The sequence below is a fragment of the Alexandromys fortis genome, unplaced genomic scaffold (assembly GCF_014885135.2).
Source record: "Alexandromys fortis isolate MF-2015 unplaced genomic scaffold, M_Fortis_MF-2015_v1.1 scaffold_71, whole genome shotgun sequence".
NCBI lineage: Eukaryota > Metazoa > Chordata > Mammalia > Rodentia > Cricetidae > Alexandromys > Alexandromys fortis.
In genome coordinates this window covers 6953340-6974373 of record NW_026067954.1, presented here as the reverse complement: position 1 = coordinate 6974373, position 21034 = coordinate 6953340, and the positions used below count along the sequence as shown (strand labels likewise).

The 21034-nt window shown below is 37.2% G+C and overlaps 2 protein-coding genes and 1 long non-coding RNA gene across 7 annotated transcripts in view; all 3 read right to left on the bottom strand.

The window, feature by feature from the left end:
- The window catches only part of LOC126507302 (complement factor H-like), a 325893-nt gene that overhangs the window by 88763 nt on the left and 216096 nt on the right, over positions 1–21034 (bottom strand). The gene's annotated exons all lie outside the window — the stretch shown is intronic.
- LOC126507303 (complement factor H-related protein 2-like) overlaps positions 1–21034 on the bottom strand; it is a 133089-nt gene that overhangs the window by 92725 nt on the left and 19330 nt on the right. For all 4 annotated transcript variants that reach the window (XM_050151588.1, XM_050151586.1, XM_050151587.1 and 1 more), the window contains exon 5: positions 6460–6633. In XM_050151588.1, the coding sequence (XP_050007545.1) occupies positions 6460–6633 (174 nt within the window). The remainder of the gene's footprint in view (positions 1–6459; positions 6634–21034) is intronic.
- On the bottom strand, positions 6658–17902 carry LOC126507305 (uncharacterized). Its single transcript, XR_007593480.1, has 3 exons — positions 17621–17902; positions 12089–13078; positions 6658–11369 (listed from the first exon to the last, which is right to left on the bottom strand). It is a non-coding gene; the product is annotated as an uncharacterized lncRNA (long non-coding RNA).

Sequence of the window (21034 nt, the reverse complement as noted above, 5' to 3'; positions counted from 1 at the left end):
TCCATCACATTGTTGATTACGGCTACTAACAAAAGTGATCAATATATTTGCCAATTTTTCAACTGTTCAACACAAGTATTAGCAAGCTCATCTTTTTACCCATCTCAGAATCTTTTAGTTATTATTGATAAATTTTATCCCACCACAGATTCAACATAGCACAAATGAAAAAGCTTTAGAATCTCTTAATGCAGATTCATGATCATCGTCCAGTTGTGAATTTTTCTTGCGCTTTTCTCCAAACAGTAAACCATCTGACAAAAGAAATGACTAATTGAACAGACCTGAGAAGAGAGCACTAAACAGCTTAAGTGGAAAAATTTATTAAATGAAATTACGGAGAGATTTGTCATCTTTATCTTTACTCAGAAATCCTGAGATATTCAGTGTGCAGTAACACAATTTCAAATGTATTTATACCACAGACAGTCTTATGTAGGTAACCAGATCTGTATATTGGAACCCAACCCTAATAGGGTTTGAGGCTCAGTTAACTACATTGATCCCACATGTTTTTTGTAAACATACTCAAAAGCCCTGACTGGTTGGGGTTTCATTAGATGTAGGGGAGAGTATTAATTTTGTTATAAATATAAACTCACATAACTTTGAACAATTTTCTAAATATGTAAATCACCTCTGTGAATATTAATCAGAGAAGTCTCTCTTTTCCTGTAAACTCTGATGCTCTGATGAAAGTAGAGTTTTTTTTTTTTTTTAACCCAAACTACCGAGGGAAAGAAGTAACCTGACAGTGGATCTCCTCATCACTTTCTGTTCCTCCAGATCCATTCCCCTCAAGTTCATCCTACTTTGGTCTCCCTTTACTCTCCACCCCATCTGCAATTGATCACAAAGATCTTCTGTCCCAGCCGTACTAACTCCATCTCATCCCATTATCGAAGACTCCAACACCAACAAGCACACTCTAAGAACATACCATGTGTCTTAGGGTTACTACTGCTGTCATGAAACACTATGACCAAAGCAACTTGGGAAGGAAAGGATTTATTCACCTTCTCTTTCCACAACACTGTTAATCTTTGAAGGAACAGGACCTCAAAAAGGGAAAAATCCAGGAGACAGGAGCCAATGTTCTGGCCATGGAGGGGTGCTGCTTACTGTCTTGCTCCACATGACATGCTTAGTCTGGTTTCTTATGAACCTGGAACTACCAGGCCAGGAATGGCATTACCCACAATGAACTTACAGCTGGATCTCATGGAGACTTTATTTCAAACAAGACTTCCTAGTTTCAGATAACTCTAACTTGTATCAAGTTGACATAAGAGTAGCCAGCATACCAGCTGAGCGAGTCAGGGAAAGAGAGCCATAGAATATATCCTGCCAGGCAGCACATGGCTACCATACTCTCTTAAGATCTTATGAGGAAGCAGAAACAAGGAATCAAACACTTTCTAATAGAGGCAAAATCAAATATTATCACCTTGTCCTGTAATCATCCCAAACTTGTATGTCCAAATGTCAGCTTAAAAACACAATCAATAATACCCAGCAACTCTACCACAGTAGGTATTGAATATTTCACCTTAGCTGAAGCTCAAGAAAAATGCCTTAAAACTGCCTGTAGGAAAGGACAGAGGCCCTTAAAGAGGAGATGAATAAATCCCCAAAAGAAGTCCAGTCAAACACAAATGAAAAGTTCAAGAAAATGAATAAAAACTAGTTGGAACCTGTGGATAGAAATAGCATCAATGAAGAAAGCCAAAGCAGCGAACTATGGAAATGAAAAATATGGAATTTGAACAGGAACTACAGAGACCCGCTTAACCAAGAGAATGCAGGAAGACGTAACTGTAATTATGTATGTGTTGTCTTTCCAGTCTTTGATAGAATTAAACACAATTTAATACAGACATTGACTTACTGTGGCATGGGACTGCAGGCTCCCACCCTTGTACAGTGCAGCGAATGTAGTCCCAGTTTGTCCCTGACGGAGTCATAAATCCTCTGTTGCAGTGATAAATGAACTGCTTTCCAATAGATACTGGAAAGTAGAGTCTGAACGTTTCTTCATTAACTAGACCTCCATTGTTGATATGTGGAAAATCACAAGGTGTCACTTGCAATAAAAAAAAAAAAACAGAAAAATACTCATACTTGATAGAATACTTGATTAGTGAGTTACTTTTTAAAATAGTAAAGCAACTGAATGTCTAGTGAGGTTTTGAGGGGAGACAAATAGAATTCAGATTGATGAGGTATATGAGAATGTTTTTCTTTATGAAATCAAGTTATACCTTACAGCTTACCAGAGAACTGGGACAAGAATACATATTCATTATGATACCTGCTTATTCTTAATTTTAATTGGAACTGAATCTAACATGATTACATCAAATTGACCTATATTTGTATCTTCATATTGAGGTACTACATTTTTCATTATATTAATAAATGTATATGCAATTGTGCCATTAAATTTTTCTCTTCATGTTCTTATTTATAAATAATTAGTACTTTCACTATCAGAAAAGTTTCAATTTTTTGAGGAAGTATGATTCTACTTCATGTAACCACATGAAATATGTTAAAAGAATTCCAACAAACACAACTGACAAAAGGACACAAATTATTTTTTTTAAATTTAAATCTTTTTTACATGAAGATTTTCTGTCCTTTCTTTTTTTTATCACCTTATAAATAATACCAATCAAAATTTCCACTTCCTCCCCTCATACCACTTCTTTTCCTCACTCCCTCCAGCCCTAAGAGAGGGCAAGGTACCCTGTCCTGTGAGAAGTCCAAGGCCCTCCCTCCTAAATCCAGACTTAGGAAGGTATGCATCCAAAGAGAACATGATCACAAAAAGCCAGTTCATGCAGTAGAGACAAATCCCAGTGCCATTATCATTGGCCGCTCAGTCTTTCCCATCTGTCACCCACATTCAGAGGGTACAGTCTGATCCCAGGCTCGTTTAGTCCCAGTCCAGCCGGAGTTGGTGAGCTCACATTAGTTCAGGCACACTGTCTCAGTGGGTGAACCACCCTGTTTTGGTCCTGAATCCTTGTTCATATTCTCCATTCTTATCTCTTCAACTGGATGGACCTTGGGAGCTCAGTCCAGTACTGAGATGTGGGTCTCTGTTTCTATCTCCATCCGTTGCCAGATGAAGGTTCTATGGTGATATTTAAGACAGCCATCAGCCTAACTATGGGACAAGGCCAGTTCAGGCACCCTCTCCTCCACTGCCCAGGGTCCTAGCTGGGTTCATCCCCATAGACTCCTGGGAACTCCTCCAGAGCCAAGCCTCTTGCCAACCCAAAAATGGCTCCCTCAATTAAGATATCTCCTTCCCTGCTCCCTTATCCGTCCTTCCTCCATCTTATCCATCCCACTCCCCCAAGCTCTCCATAATCCTCGTTTTCTCCTGTCTCTCTCTCCCCGATTCCTTCCCCCCATGCTCCTAACTTTTGCCTGGCAATCTTGTGTTTCTTTGGGTTCACCTTATTACTTAGCTACTTAGAATCACAAACTATAGGCTCAGTGTGCTTTGTTTATGGCTAGAATCCACTAATGAGTGAGTCCATACCATATTCATATTTCTCAGTCTGTGTTATCTCAGGATAGTGTTTTCTACTTCCTTCCATTTGCATGCAAAATTCAAAAAGTCATTGTTTTCTACTGCTGAGTCTGCTAAGTAGTACTTTTTTTTTTTTTCCGGAGACAGCATTTCTCTGTAGCTTTTTGAAGTAGTTTTTATGGACCAGGCTGGCCTACAACTCATAGAGACCTGCTTGTCTCTGCCTCTCAAGTGCTTGGATTAATGGAATGCACCTCCACCTCCTGGCTCTGCTAAGTAGTACTCTAATGTGTAGATGTGTCACATTTTTTTATCCATTCTTCCATTGTGGGGCATCTGGGTTGTTTCCAGGTTCTGGCTATTACAAATGATGCTGCTATGAACATAGTTGAACGAATGCTTTTGTAGGATGATTGGCCATCTTTTTGGTATATTCCCAAGGGTGGTATTGCTGGATTCTGAGGTTGGTCGACTCCCAATTTTCTGAGAAACTGCCACACTGACTTCCAAAGTGGTTGCACTAATTTGCCTTCCCACCAGCAATGGATGAGTGTTCCCCTTACTCAACATCCTCTCCAGCATAAGCTATCATTGTTGTTTTTGGTTTTAGCCATCTGACGGGTGTAAGATGGTATCTCAAAGTGGTTTTGATTTTCATTTTCCTGATAGCTAAGAAGTTGAACTTGACCTTAAGTATCTTTTGGCCATTGGACATTGTTCTGTTGAGAATTCTCTGATAAGTTTAGTACCCCATTTTTTTTTATTTTTTTATTTTTAGAATTTTAATGTCTAGCTTTTGAATTCTATATATATTTTGGAGATCAGATCTTTGTCTGATGTGGGGTAGGTGAAGATCTTCTCCCATTTAGTAGGCTGTTTTTTTTTTTTTTTTTTTTTTTTTGTCTGTGTGCTTTGCTTTACAGAAACTCCTCAGTTTCAGGAGGTCCCATTTATCATTGTTGCTCTTCTTGTCTGTGCTACTGGAGTTATACATGGGAATTGGTCTCCTGTGCCCATGCATTGTAGGCTACTTTCCACTTTGTCTTCTATCAGGTTCAGTGTGGTCAGATTTATATTGAGGTCTTTAATCGATTTGGACTTGAGTTTTGCGCAAGGTGATAGATATGGATGCATATTCATTCTTCTACAGGTTGACATCCAGTTATGCCAGCACCATTTGTTAAAGATTCTTTCTTTTTTCCATTGTATAATTTTAGCTTCTTTGTCAAAAATCAGGCATTCATAGGTTTGTGGATTAATATTGGTGTCTTCAATTCAATTCTATTGGTCAACATCTCTGTCTTTATGCCAATACCAAGCTGTTTTCAGTACTGTAGCTGTTATTTCTCACATTCAAATTTTCTCACTTATGAAATGAGGCTATTGGGCTGTGAGGTCCTCCCTATCTCATATTCTGGTTTATGTATGTCCTTTCTCCAGGAAATGCTGCATTTAAATTCCATTTAAGATAATTCAATCCCGACAAAATCTCATTGGGCTGACAAAAATTTCTTAAATCTTCCTTGTCCATTTAGTTTTGTTTTATAATAGAAAAAAAGTTTACTGTACATTTGGTGCATAGTTTACAAATGTATAAGCTTTCTGTCCTAAGAGTTTGTCTTCAATACATTTGAGATTTATGTTTTTCATAGAGCATCATTATATAAGACTAGCTTATTGAAATTTCTCTTAAAAGGGTACCAACAAGTCACATGGTTTCAAAGAAGAATATTATTACTACCTCCCACAGTCCAGCTCTTAGGTAATCATCCTTCTTATATTAGCATAGGATATCTGTCTGCCGGCTCCACCTCACATCTTACACTTCTCCAGATGCAGGCTGTGGCCCCATCAGCAGTGATGGTTGGTTTATCTTAGTGCTGACTCAGGATACTAACAACATTGATTAATATATTTGCCATGTTTACATATGTTCTAAATAAGTACTAACACAGCTCATTTTTGATCTATCCCAGGGTTTTTACTTATTATTGACAAATTTCATCCCACTACAGATCCAACATGGCACACATGATAAATTTGTAGAATCTCCTCATGTAGATTCATGATCATCATCCCCTGTATTGTTCCAGCAATGAAGTTTTATTGTGCCATTCTTTAAACAGTAAACCATCTGATAAATGATATAAGAAACTGAACAGATCTGAGAAGGGAGCACTACACCTTTTACGTAGAATAAAGTTATTCAATGAAACTACAGAGAGATTTGTCATCTTTATCTTATGCAAGAAAACATCAGATATTCAAGTGTGAAATAATTTAAATTCAGGTAAATATAGGGCACAGACAGTCCAGATATGTTTAGCAGATCTACATTGTAGAATAAAAGGGTTTGAGGCCCACCTCACTACACTGATTGCATAATTGTGCTTTTAAATCTATTTAAAAGCCATGGTAGGTATTATAATGAGTAGAGGAACTTACTTCAATAATATTGATACAAAGACAGAAAGTGACAGGAAGAGATTCTTGTCTGAGATTCTCTCTCAACCACACCTTAGTACTTTCTGTCTCTTGTTTGTCTACAGTCCTCTGAAACTCAGTGGTTAATTTTGATCAGCTAGTGGCTACCTCTGCCTCTGACTCCAAGGAAGTTTTGTCAGGACATAATCAGAATATCACACAACACATATACCAACATTTGAGTAAACCTAAATTATAATTTTTTGTTTTCCAAAATGTGACCATAATATTTCTTGAAATCTTAAATTTTAATTTTACTTAAAAACAAGATATTGCAAAAAAAAACAAAAAATACAAGATATTGCATAAAATATTGCTTTGAAATGTAGAGTGTTTCTAAAGGGTAGTACACAGGAAAAAGTCAAATATTTGCTAGTAATGTATTCCCAAAATTTCAGGATTATGGTGATTAAAGGTCTGCATAAACTTACAGATACATCTTGGAGCAGGGATCCAGCCAGTACTCCTACACTGTACAACAGTTTTCCGGGTTGCAGGAGAGAAGCCATCTTTACATGTATATTTGATTTCATCACCAGCTCTGTGTTTAATCCTGTAAGGTGTGTAGTCACCATTTTCGATAGAAGGAGGACTACATGTCATTTCTGAAAAGAAGGATATATAAATAAGGAGAAAATTTAATCTCATTATGATTAAGAAAAAGGAAAACTGACCGATACTATAATTTGTACTGAAAGCTATACAAAATGACATTTAATGAGCTCATCTTTATATGCTTGACATGTCAGTCAGGTTTCTGATAAGTGTTGCAGCTCTGGAGGGAAAAGTAAGCCCATGAGAAGCCAGGCTATAACTACAGGTCTGTTTGGGCGGGGAATGTTTTCCCCATAGCAATATAGCAGTTCTGGTTTTCCTGGGAGAGCCATTACAGCTCTGCTCTGCTCTTCCTAAGGGATTTTTGCATCCAAAATGCACCAGATTTGCTCCTGCTCTAGTGAAAGTTATCTCTCTGTCAGCTCCACTTTGGCAAAGAATGCTGTCACCTAAACTTCGTTCAAGAGATGTATTGGTAGGGAGGAATCTTGGAGAGTGGCTGTCTCTGCCAGGGTGTAAAAAGGCAGCTTCAAATTGAGCAGGTACAAGGTTTATATATTTTTCTTTAGCAGTAGAGATTTCCATAGTTTAGATTTTCAGAGTTAAAATTGGTTAGATTTCAGTTCATGAGCTTGAAGTATCTCAAAGATGGGTTGGATTCCAAGCTCTGTGATTGGATGGATTTTAGGTCAGTTGTTCAAGGGCAGGGTGTGTTTCATTGGCTCTCGTTTTAGGGCCCAGGTGCTTTTCTTTCACTGGCCCTTTTTAACCTGTTGGCCCTGGTTTCAGGTCCAGTGAATTAGCTCTGGTTTCCGTGTTGTGGTGGGTTTCTTTTGCTCTGGATTCATGGTTCATGTTTCTTAGGCTCGCTCTTTTACCCTCCACTTCCTCTCTCTCCTCCTGATACTTTTGTGCCTCTCTGATATTAATTTTTCTCACTTGAAGCCATTATATATATAATGATTCATGATTTTGCAACTGTCAATAACTTCATCATATATCAGATTAGTTAATCCTTTTACTTCTAACTCTTTAATTTATGTTGCTTGTTTTGACTCTCATTGGATCTGTTTTTTAATATTCATAGACTCTTCATCTAATTATAATTAGGATTATATATTTCTTCTTCTTTGTAGTATGTGTCTGTTGACTCACTTGGGACAACTTACTGAAAAACTATCCTATATCTTTCACCTTACAGAAAGACAGAGTGCAATTTTTTTCACTCTGAAAACAAACAAACAAAACAACCCACATCATAGACAAACCACTTGATCAGTGAATTCCTTTCTATTAATTACAATAACTATGTCTGGAGAGTGTCTGGGAGAAGGAGGCAAATAGTATCCAGACTGCTGTGGTATAAGAAAATGTCTTTCCTCATGAAATCAAGTTATACCTGGTAGCTTACCAGAGAGGTGGACCAGGAATACTTAGTAATATCCAATATAATAACTGCTTATTTCTAATTTTAATCAGAAATGAAATCTAAATTATTACATCATATTGAGCTATTTTTGCACCTTCACAATAAAGTACTATATTGTTGATCATATTAATAAATTTATATGTAATATTCCTTAAATTTTTCCATTCATGGCCTTATATATAAATAATTTGTACTTTTAAAATCAGAATAGTATGAATTCTAGCAAGAAGTATGATTCTATTCAATATGTTAAAAGAATTCCAACAATACCACTGACTAAAGTACACAAATTTTCTATGGCTTCCTTGTTCATTTTAGTTTCATTTTATAAGTGAAAAATTTCAGATTTTTCTATATATTTGGTTCATGCTTATACATGTATATTCTTTCTATATTAAGTTTTTTCAATAAATTTGAGAATTATACTTTTCATAGAGCATTAATAATTTAAGTTTGCTCACTGAGATTTTTTAAAAGGGTACCAAAAAGATGCCTAGTTTCAAATAGGAATTTCATTATTCTCACAGTCTAGCTTTTAGGTCATCTTCATTCAGATATAAGCATAGGATAATCTGTCTTTCTCCACTTTATTGGCAACTCTTCAAAACAAACCTAATATTCCTTAAAGTGCATGATCAACTGAGGTGGTCAGAGTGGTCAGCAGTTACAGCAAACCCATTTGACATCTTATTCCTTTCAAAATGCAGGTTGTTGGTCGAACACACTGTTGATTAAGGCTACTAACAAAGGTGATCAATATATTTGCTAATTTTTCAACTGTTCTACACAAGTATTAGGAAGCTCATTTTTTTTACCTATCTCAGAATCTTTTAGTTATTATTGATAAATTTTATCCCACCACAGATTCAACATGGCACAAGTGATTAATTGTGGAATCTCCTAATGCAAATTCATGATCATCATCCAGTTGTGAAGTTTTTATTGTGCTTTTCTCCAAACAGTAAACCATCTGACAAAAGAAATGACTATTTGAACAGACCTGAGAAGAGAGCACTGAACAGCTTAAGTGGAAAAATTTATTTAATGAAATTACAGTGAGACTTGCCATTTTCATCTTAAACCGAAAACATCAGACATTCAATGTGAAATAACTCAAATTCAATGTATTTATACCACAGATAGTCTTATACAGATCTGCATTGTGGAACCCAACCCTAATAGGGTTTGAGGCGCAGTTAACTACATTGATCCCACACTTTATTTGTAAACCCATTCAAAAGCCCTGACTGGTTGGGGTGTCATTAGATGTAGAGGAGAGTATTAATTTTGTTATTTATATAAACTCACATAACATTGAAAAAATTTCTAAATATGTAAATCAGCTCTGTGAAAATTAATCAGAGAAGTCTCTCTTTTCCTGTAAACTCTGATGAAAGTAGAAGTATTTTTTAATCACACAAACTACTAAGGGAAAGTAGTAATCTGACAGTGGATCTCCTCATCACTTTCTGTTTCTCCAGATCCATTCCCCCTAACTTTATCCTGCTTTGGTCTCTCTTTCCTCTCTACCCCATTTGAAATTGATCACAAAGATCTTCTCCCCCAACCCTATTCCCTTCATCTCATCCCATTATCCAAGACTCCAATACCCTAAGAAGTGCACCCTAAGAACACACCATCTGTCTTAGTTAGGGTTACTACTGCTATGATGAAACACTGTGACCAAAGCAACTTGGGAAGGAAAAGATTTATTCAGCTTATCTTTCCACAGTACTGTTAATCTTTGAAGGAAATCTGGACAGGAACTCAAAAAGAGAAGGATCCAGGAGACAGGAGCCAATGTTCTGGCCATGGAGGGGTGCTGCTTACTGTCTTGCTCCACATGACCTGCTCAGTCTGGTTTCTTATGAACTTGCAACTACCAACCCAGGAATGGCATTACCCACAATAGACTTAGAACTTGATCTTATGGAGACATTTTTTCTATTGAGGTTTCCTAGTTTCAGATAACCCCAACTTCTATCAAGTTGACATAAGAGTAGCCAGCATACCAGCTCAACAAGTTAGGGAAAGAGAGCCACCGAATATTTCCTATCAGTCAGCACAAGGCCACCACACTCTCTTAAGATCTTAAGAGGAAGCAGAAACAAGGAAACAAACACTTGTCTAATAGAGGCAAAATCAAATATCATCACCCAGTCCTGTAACCATCCCAATCCCAGAATCCCAAACATCAGTTTAAAAAGAGAATCAATAATACCTAGGATAATATATCTCCACTGGAGCCCAGAAACTGTACCATAGCAGGCATTGAATATTTTACCTTAGTTGAAGCTCAAGAAAAATGCCTTAAAACACCCTGTATGAACAAAACAGAGGTCCTAAAAGAAGAGATGAATAAATTGCTAAAAGAAATCCAGGAAAACACAAATGAACAGTTCAAGGAAATGAGTATATCTACTCAGAAACTGAGGATAGAAATAGCATTAATGAAGAAAGCCAAAGCAGGGAACTATGGAAATGAAAAAATATGGAATTTGAATAGGAACTACAAAGACCAAATTCACCAACAGAATGCAAGAAGGAATAGAGAATTGAAGATAAGATAAAGAAATAGATACATCTGTCAAAGAAAATGTTAAATATAAACAACTCCTGGCACAAAACATCCAAGACATCTGGGGCACTATGAAAATATCAAATCTAGAAATAATAGTAATAGAGGAAGGAGAAGAATTCTCACAAATATACCATGAAAATATTTTCAACAAAGTCATAGAATAAATTTTTCCTAACCTAAAGAAAGATCTTTCTGCCATGTAGTACAAAGAGCACTAAATATAGTGTACAAGAAAAGAAAGTTTCCTTGCCACATAATAATCTAAACACTAAATGTATAGAAGAAAGGATATTAAAAGCTGCAAAGGGAAAAGAACAAGTAACATATAGAACAGACCTATTAAAATTACCCCTGTGGTGTAGGAGGGTCTTCTTTTTATGTGGTGCTTTTATTGGTTCAATAAAGACACTGCCTTGGCCTTTTGATTGGGCAGCAGCTTAGATAGGCAGAGTAGACAAAACAGAATGCTAGGAGAAAGGAGGCTGAGGGGGTAGTCTATGCGTGCAAATGTCATGAGGCGTGTGGAGCCAAGGTAAGGCAAGTGGCAGTATGCGCAAATGGCGTGGGGGTACGGAGCTGCAGTGGCCCCAAGTTCGGGTGCCAAGTGTAACAAATTAACCAGGCTAGCTCAATTGTAACATGAATACTTTAATGGTTAAAGAGGGGAAAATCTTACACTATAAGAATGGGAGTTACAAAATCCGATAGGTCCGGCGGGCACAGCAAAAAGAGAGCAATCTTCCGGTTTTTCTACCTGGACTCCAGGCGGTGACACCCTAACAAATTTGAATGGTTGAGCTTCCCCATCATCTCCCCATTTTGTCTAAACAAGATTGATCCAAACCCATTACAACTATATACAATAGTAAAAAATACCAAATATAAAATTACAAGCAATATACAATATTAAGCAAGAAATGCATAACAAAAGTTTTACTAAGCTTTTATTTTAAGAAGTCTAAATAATGTATTGAAATAAAGTTTAACTAAATCATGAGGAGGGTAACTACAATTTGGTTAAATAACGCCACGTAAAACCTGAGAGGGCCTTAAAAAGGAATTCTAGACACAAATAGAGAGTTTAACACATCATTTTGCTGTTTGCTGGCCGGGTGCTACAGAGAAATTTCCCTGACTCAACAGCTGTAGCAGGAAAAAAGCTGAGAGGTTTTAAAACACAACTTCCTGGGATGTGCTTCCAGTGTGAACTCCGGCTATAAAACATTCCAATGGCTTTTATGGGACTGGATGTTTGTGTTCCCACTCAGGATCATGAAGAAAGTACTCTGAGACCATGTCTGCGCTCCCTGCCTGGGCAGACTGTGGGATCAAGCTTTGGCAGATGGGAAAGCAAGGCAGATTTCTGCTGCCATACAGAGAGATATTTCCAGGCTGCGCAGTGCTCTGCGTGGTAGATTCGGTGGTAACTCAAAAAGAAAGAGTTTATGTGCCGCATGCTCAGTCTCAGAGTTAAAGTGCTGAGTATGGCTCCTACCTGCTGGATTTTCCTAATGTTTGGATTTGGGACTCTGTATCTGCTCCCATCAGTTGCTGGATGAAGCCTTTCTGATGATGGTTATGCTAGGCTGTGGATTATGAGTATAATAGAATGGCATTAGGAATCATTTCATTGACTTTTTTTTTTTTTTTGGTCTTTTTGGTCAGTTCTATCCTAGGTCTTTGAACTATCAAGTGTCTGGTTCCTGGTTTCTGACTCTTTTGCCTGCCTTTGTTCCCTTTTTCTCCTACTGGGTTGCCTCATCAAGCCTTAATATGAGGGGATGTGCTTAACCTTAGTGTAAGTTGGTATGCCATGTTTAGTGGTTTGAATGTAATTGTCCCACATAAGCTCTAGGGAGTGGCGCTTTTAGGAGGTTTGGCTTTGTTGGAGTAGGTATGGCCTTGTTGGAGGAAGTGTGTCACTGCAGGAGTGAGTTTTGAGGCCTCCCATGCTCTAGCCACATTCATAATTTTTTGTTACCTGCTGCTCAAGATGTACTAATTTTCAAATCCATTTTCAGCACCCATGTTGCCTGCCCCCTACCATGTCCTATCATTATGTTGATAATGGATTAAGCCACTGAAACTATAACGCACACCAATTAAATGTTTCTTTTATAAGGGTTTTTGTGCTCCTGGTATCTCTTCACAGTAATAGAAACACTAAGGCAGAAGCTGAAGCTAGACACTGGGGCATTTCTGTGACAGGCCTGATCGTGCTTTTGTTTAGAGGAATTTGAACTTTGGGAGTTTAGTTTAGGAAAGCAGTGAGATGCTTTAAACACTGCTTAATGGTACATACTACTATGAGGAGACCATGTTCCAGCTTACAGAAACTGAAATGCTTCAATAAGGCAAAGGACACTGTCAACTGGACCACATGGCAGCCTACACAATGGGAGAAGATTTTAACCAATTCCTGTAGTGAAGAGGTGATCAGGCCTGCTTTTCATCCTGCCCGGCTCCCGCACGGCTAGCTTTACACCTGAAATAACAACACACAAATTGTATTCATTTAAACACTGCCTGGCCCATTAGTTCTAGCCTCTTATTGGCTAACTCTTACATCTTGACTGACCCATATCTAGTAATGTGTGTAGCACCATGAAGTGGTGGCTTACCGGGAAGATTCTAACCTGCGTCCATCTCGGAGAGGAGAGCTATGGTGTCTGTCTCACTGCCTTCTTCCTCCCAGCATTCTGTTCTGTCTTTCCCACCTACATATGTTGTGACCATTCAGGCCAAGCAGTTTTCTTTATTAATTAACCAATGAAACAACAGATAGATAGAAAACCCACCTACATCAAATTCCACATCAAAAGAGGACTAATATAAAAAATATATGAAGAACTGAGAAATGAGGTATCAAAAAGCCAAATAATCCAATTTAAAAATGGGGCATAGAACTAAACAGATAATTCTCAACAGAGGAATTGCAAATGATTGAGAAACAATTAAATAATAAAAATGCAAAAATTTGCAAGCAAGTGGATGCAACTAGAAAAAGTTATTCTGAGTGAGGTAACCCAGACTGAGAAAGATAAATACACTATGTATTCACTTATATGTAGATAGTAGCCATTATGTAAGATATTGCCAACCATAGAACCAGAAAGTTATGTATAGAGGAAGAGACTGGGTAAGGGGATACATAGGAATTCCTGGGATGTGGAAGTTGAAAAAGTTTTATGGATAGACTGTGGAAGGTTCCAGCTGGGACAGAAGAATTGGGTAAGAATGAGAAGAGAATGTGGGAAAGAACAGCTAGAGTTGAGAGGCAATAGAGGGACAATATGAAAACCCAGTATAGGATTTCTTTCTCAAATATAAGAAGATGATCCAAATAATGTCTCAAAATAGTGGTGGTAAAGAATTTCAACTGGCTATTCTTGTCACTAAAAGAAGATTCCAGTACAAGGACTGGGTTACATCCAAATGAGTTATTGGCTAAATGGATTCCATGGAAGGTCCCAGACAATCCAGACTGTTGCCAAGAGTAAGAAGCTCTCTATAAATCAACAGCAAGGCCCTATTGTTAAAGACAATACTCACACAACTCATTGAATATGGAGAAGTCAAGAGGTACCTACATTGAACCTTCATCCTATGTTCTAGTGTCTTTGGTAAAGGCAGGTACTCTACAGGTTACCAAAAGAGAAATGTTTACAACTCAGCCACAAGCTGTTTGATCTAATATGCTGCCCTGATTGCAAAATAAGCTAGGGCAATAGAGGCACAAAGTTTGTGGACACAACCAGCCAATGTCTGATTTGACATATGGCTCATTCTATGAGGTTAAACCTATATGTAACACTATTGGGTGCCTGTAGTGTGAGGCTGCTTGTTTGTTTCCTGGCTGCCCAGACTTTTGAAATAATCACACAGAAACTGTATTTATTAAGTTACTACTTGGACCATTAGCTCTAGCTTCTTATTGGCTATTACATCTTAAATCAACCCATCTCCATTAATCTGTGCATCACCACGAAGTCATGGCCTACCAGCAAAGTTTTTAGCACATCTGTCTCTGGCCATGGCTTCTCCTTGACTTCACCCTTCTTTCTCCCAGCATTCATTTTAGTTTTACCCACCTGTCTGTATTGGCTATGCATGCCCAAGACAGTTTCTTTATTAACCAATGGTATTCACAGCATACAGAAGGGAATCAGGTCCCTTTGTCACATCAGGTAACAAAGAACCAGTACTGGATATCCCAGAGACATAAGGTAAAACCAAAGAGTACTGGTCTTTTAAAAAGGGAAATGGTGATAAAATGACTCCTAATAATATTCTACTGTACACATAGATCGGTGCCTTTTTCAGTGATCAACAGAGAGGCTCTTTCTATAGCATATCTGAACAATTACGGAGGCACACAGACAGACATTTCCCAGAAAGAGAGAGACAGAGAGACAGACAGTGAGACTTTGGAATAGTCATCTCTAAATGGGATGTCTCCACCAAATACCTCTCCTCAGAGCTCAGTGAACTCTGTGGTAGAAGAGGTGGAAAGAGTGTAAGCGCAAGAGCAAATGGAGGACACCAGAAAAACAAGGTCCTTTAAACAAATTGAGCAAGCTCCCATGAAATTACAGAGACTGAAGCAACAAGCACAGGGCCTGTGTGGGTTTGTGCCAGGTGCCTCACATAAATAATGAAGCTTTCAGTTTTGTATTTTAATGCAATACATACATAGTTTACCCATTCTCTTGGACTCTTATGTTGGTTTGCATTATCCAGTTTCAGAGTGATGATGTTTATTTTACCTTATTATATTTTATTTGATTATGGTTTTTGTTACCTTTTAGAAATCTATTCTTTTCAAATGAGAGACAGAAAGAAATATAGATCTGGATGAGAGGGAAAAAGGTAGAAGAAACTGTGATTAAAATATTTCAATAAAAAATGAAGAAAAGAATCAATTGCAAGATAAATGAGATATATATGAGATAGATAAAATGAGGGGCAGAAAGGTAGATAGGCAGACAGACAGCAAAACTGACAGGAAAAGTTTGTAAAATTGGCTCCAGCGCATAACCTGAATACATTAATGGGGAAAGCCATTTTATTGCAGCCAGCTGGGGTTTCAAAGGAAACATAGTGTCCCATTACATGAGGCTTTCAAGGAAAAAAAAAATAAAACTAGTGGGAAGGTAATAGCATCAATTTTTCTTGCAGATATCCAGCATAAACTGAGGAAGCATGTGTAAGGCTAGCCAGCTGGAGTTCCCCATCTGGATTTCCAGGAAAAGCAGAGAAAACAGTGAAAAATGAGCCCTGGCAAGTTTATCTGTGGGGGGAGGGAGGAATCAATCAGAAACTCCAGTTTACTGTTTCAGCTCTTCCAGTTAGCGCCTGCTGGATGTCGAGAACACCTGGTATGTTTACATGATCTCTATCTGCTGCTATTTTTTTCTTAAAAGTCTCATCCAAGAGGACTGTCAAAGTGGAAATTCAGATACCTGCCATAAATTAGTCACCTTATTGGACCAATGCTTATATCTTGAGGGCCTAAAATAATGTTTTACTGTCTGCCTGCCTGTTTGCCTACCTGTTTTTCATGTATTTATCTACCTCTTCCTTACTATGTATTCTTCTACTTTTGTTGCTGTATACTTAGTAAACTTAAAAGTAAATTTAAAAGGGAAATTATGAGAATGTTAGGTCATTTTTCAGTCTGTACAGAATATCAGACAAACTGTATTTATAAATACTATTGTATAGACTGAGCATGCATGTATACATATATACACACATATTCCATACACATATATGTATATACATATACACATATTCCATTTATATATATACACATACAAGCACATAAATATACTCACATGAATGTAATAAAAATTAGTAAAAGAAGAGGCCATGAGACAGAGAAAAATGAAGGATATATGGGACAGTTTGGAATGAAGAAAGAAGGGAGAAATGTAATTTTATCAATCTTAAATATTATAAAACTATAAAAAATTTAAGTAAACATTTTCTGTTCTTTGGCAGGATGGATTTTCCTCTCATTAGGTGACTGCTTTCCCACAATCAAAGTGAAATGTCAGAGCATAATAAAATGTTTAAGATCTATGATATAAATTTGACTAAAAATGTAAAAGGGTGATTTTTTTCAAAGTTTGAAATTGTCTTAATCCTAGCTTTTTCATATAAGTGAGGACTGACAAGTTACATGCATAACCCTAATTATATGTAAACATGAGCAAGCAACAAATAACACAATACAGAGTACCTAACACCAGAGTCAAGCATAGTGATGAAATTCCAGAGCCCTATACCCGTTTAAGGCATAGTTTGAGATTCCTTAGATATGATGGCATTCTCAAACACTGAAAGACAGATGTAAAATCCTGGTAAAGCACAAAGTAATAATACAGAGGTGACATAATGTCCTACTTTCTAAGTTCATTGGAGATCCGAAAGAGCCAATTGTTGGCACTTTGGTGCCTTACATTCACAATATAAATATTCTTCATTGACTTATTTAAAAGACATTTATATCTGATGAATGATAATTTTGTTTAAATGGGAAAAGTTACTCATTTTAGTGACTATGACATTAAAACTTGTACAACCTGAAAAAATAAAATCAATCCCACTCAGACACAGAGATATTTAAAGTCTGTTGGGTGTTTTGTCTTGTTCAGTGGCTTTCTTTAAGTTGAATAGCATTTTGAAAATTGATCTTGCTATGTTTATTATTTACAAATTAAAGAGTTTATTTTGTCTCTCAAAATTATATTTAGAAATCATTCATACTTTGAGGTTTAGAGAACAGAGAAAAGCCCATTTTGTTAAAAATTTTCTCCATAATTGCTTATCAGAAACTCCATAAGTTTATCAGTTTTTAATTATTCAAAATTTTTCTAATTTTTCACTTAAAGCTTTTTTTATAGTTTATTTTCTATGTCCATTATTTTATGAAAAGTTTAAAATTAACAAAAAATATCCCCATACACACAACAGATAAATACATTTGATTAGAAAGTATATTTTTCAAACTATCTCCACTTACCTTCTCCTTTTGCAATAGAAAGCCACAGGGTTAGAACACTGACTAAGAGTACCACGCTAGACCACCCCATCTACTAAAACCTAATGTCCTCCCTCCAGCAGCAGTGGTGCTTGTGGGAATCCTGTCATTAACAGTACTGCGTGTGGCTTTGATGTTTAGTGCATTACTGGAAGCTAGTTCAGTAAATATCAAAGTTCACAGAAAGACGGATAAAATAAATAACATTCAAACACTGTTTTCACAATAGTACTCTAATTTAGTCATTTTACCTTTGTTAAACAATAAAAGTCATCCAATTTCCCATGCTCTTAGGAGGCAGAGGCAAACAGATCTCTGTGAGTTCAAGGCCAGTCTGGTTTACACTACAAAGTGTGTTCTAGAACAGCCAGAGCTGTTACAGAGAAACCCTGTCCTAAAAACAAAACAAACAAACAAATGAAAACAAAAACAAACAAAAAAAAAGAAAAGCAAGCATCTAATTTCTTTATGCCAGTCTCCTAGACAAACAAGAATTCAGAAAGGAAGACAAGAGATTAAATTTCTTTTTATTTTTTTTAATTTAAATTTAATTAATTTTTAAAAACTTGTATTGCTTTTTAGTTTGGTTTTGCATCCCAACCAAGTTTCCCTCCCTGTCCTCTTCCCAATTCCTGTCCCCTCTCCAACTACTCCACTTTCTTTCTCTTCAGAGACAGGCAGGTCCTCTATGGATAGCAAAGCTGTATGGGGCAATCTGTTAGGAGGAATGAGTCCTAAAATCAGGCAAGAGTTTCAGAGACAGCCCCTGATCTCATTGTTAGAAGTTTAGTATGAAGATCAAGTTACACACTGAAGCATATATGTAGAGGGCCGAGATCATGCAGGCTCCCTAGTTGTCAGTTTGGTCTTTGTGAGCTACTATGAGCCCCTGTTAGTTGGCTTTGTGTATGTGTGTTTGTGGTGCTCTTGACACCACTGGGTCCTAGAGTTCTTTCTCCCCATTTTCCACAATATTCTCGGAGCTCCACCTAATGTTTGGCTGTGCATCTGTTTCTAACAGTTTATGGGTGAAGCTTCTCTGATGACATTTAGGTTAGGCACCAATCTATGAGTATGGCGGAATATCATTAGTGGGTACTGGGAGAGACAACCGGAATCTGGGGGCATCTCTGGGATGAGCTAGAAACCTAAAGCAATGGAATCTATCAGGGTAAGTTTACCCAAGACCTCTAACAATGGGGGATGCTGAGCCTGAACTTGTCATTTCATGTTACCAGGAAAGACTTCCAGTGGACACCAACCCATCCACAAATCCTTCAATCCATAATTCGTCCTTTCTACAAGATATAGTGGGGTAAAAACGGCACAGAAATTGTGGGAACAAACACTGAGAGCCAGAACTCAGGGCTGGGATACCCCAGAGACCTAGGATACAACCAAACATGGATATCAAAAAAAGCCAAAAATTTATAATTTCTAAGGAACAGAGTAAAATGCTAAAAGAATTTAAGAAAACAATGGAGATTATCATAAAATGTTTTAACTAGTTTTCAATACAAATTTGGAAATGAACAGCAGTTTAACTCATGTTAGTTTGAAAGCAATTGGCCCTCATAAGATCATCGTGAGTGACACTATTAGGAAGGTTAGCTTTTTTGAGGTAGGTGTGGTCTTTGAAGTAAGTTACTATGGGTGTGAGCTTGGAGGTTTCCTATGTGCTCAAGCTGTGCCCAGTGACTCAGTCTACTTCCTGTTGTCTTTTGATCTAGATGTAGTCAGCATCATGTCAGTCTGCATGCCACTGTGCTCCCTGCCATTGTGATTATAGGCAGAAACTCTGAAACTGTGTCACCCCAATTAAGTATTTTCCTTATAAGAATTGCCGTGGTCATGATATCTTTTCACAGTAATAGAAATTAAATATGTCTGAAAATGTGTGTGTTTCTCTGTGTGTTTTATTTATGTGCACATTCATTCCTGTGAAAGGCATAAGATCATGTAGAGCAGGAGGGACATTAGTTTTGAGCCTCCTTATGTGAGTACCATGAAAATAAAAATTCTATTCCTCTGAAAGAGTGGTACATGATACTGACCCCCCCTGTCCAGCTCCTGAAATTGTTAATTTGAGTTAATTGTTTTTGTGTCATTTAATTTATTTTCTCAATGAACATTATTATTGGAGTACTAATTTTAGAGAAGATGTATCATCTTGTTTTGTCATGTCATTTTTAGTTTTTCAATGGGACTAGAATAAAAAGGTTATCCTCGGACCCTGTCTGGCTTGAACCTGTGCTTAAATCTCTGCAAATTCTTATGTGCATCAATCCTGTTGTGTTTGGAGGACACTGTTTCCTTGGCATCATGATTCCCCTCTGGGTTTTGCATTCTTTCCACCTCCTTTTCTGCATAGCTTACTGAACCTTGAAAGGAGTGGTTTGATGAAGATGTTCCATTGAGTACTTTATGTTCCCAAATTTCTCAGACTCTGCATATTGTCTAGTTGTGAACCTTTGTTTTATTTCCCATCTACTGCCAGAAGCTGAGCAAAGAACTGAACTATAGTCATAACAAAATGTCCTAAAGAGTCATTTCAGTGCTGAGAAAGGGAAGTGACATCTCCTGCAAAAAAAAAAAAAAAAAAAAAAAAAGGTTTCTTAATCATATTTCCTTAGGCATGTTAACTGAAGAGACTCATAGACCACAGGGTGTTCCCCTCTGGAACCAGTATTAGTCACAACCTACACTCAAACACCAGTTTCCAAAACAACGTGATTTAAGGTGGTTGAATATGAATCAGGCAGAAACAGTGGCAAATAGCTTTGCAGGTGTTAATTTTAAGAGGGACAAAGGATCAGTCTGTGTTAGAATGGTCTAAGATGGATTGTTAAGTTCTGATTGGACACATTAATTGGGGTTGCCAAATGGGAATTTTTGATTGCTGGACCTAGATGTTTTGATAGTTGGATCTTTGTGATCAGCTTCAGGAAGGAGTCAGGCATAACAAAGTGGCCAAATAGATCATAGTGACTAGTATTAGGAATGCAACCTAAAGGTTCAGCAAGGGAGATGGAATGGGAGGGCAAGACCTGTTGGTGCCTGGTTTGGCACAGTTGGGCTTGCTAGAGTTCATCATTAACCACACTTATAGGTAGGCCCCACGCCCAGAATTAGATGGCCAAAACAAAACAAACTCAATGATATTTATATAGATTTTAATCTCAGATTTCTTTTTTGGAGGTATTTCTTTTGTCTTACTGCCCTTTTGCTTTTATAGTGTGGTTTCTAAAATTATGTTTTTATTGATTTTGTTTGTATATATGCATTAGTTTCTTATGTTTTTCTTTTTTTCTCTTTCTTTTGCTTGGTTTTTCTTTTGGCCTGTTTGTTTGCTTTGTAAAGAGAAAGGGTAAAAATGTGTGGATTGAGTGGGTGATA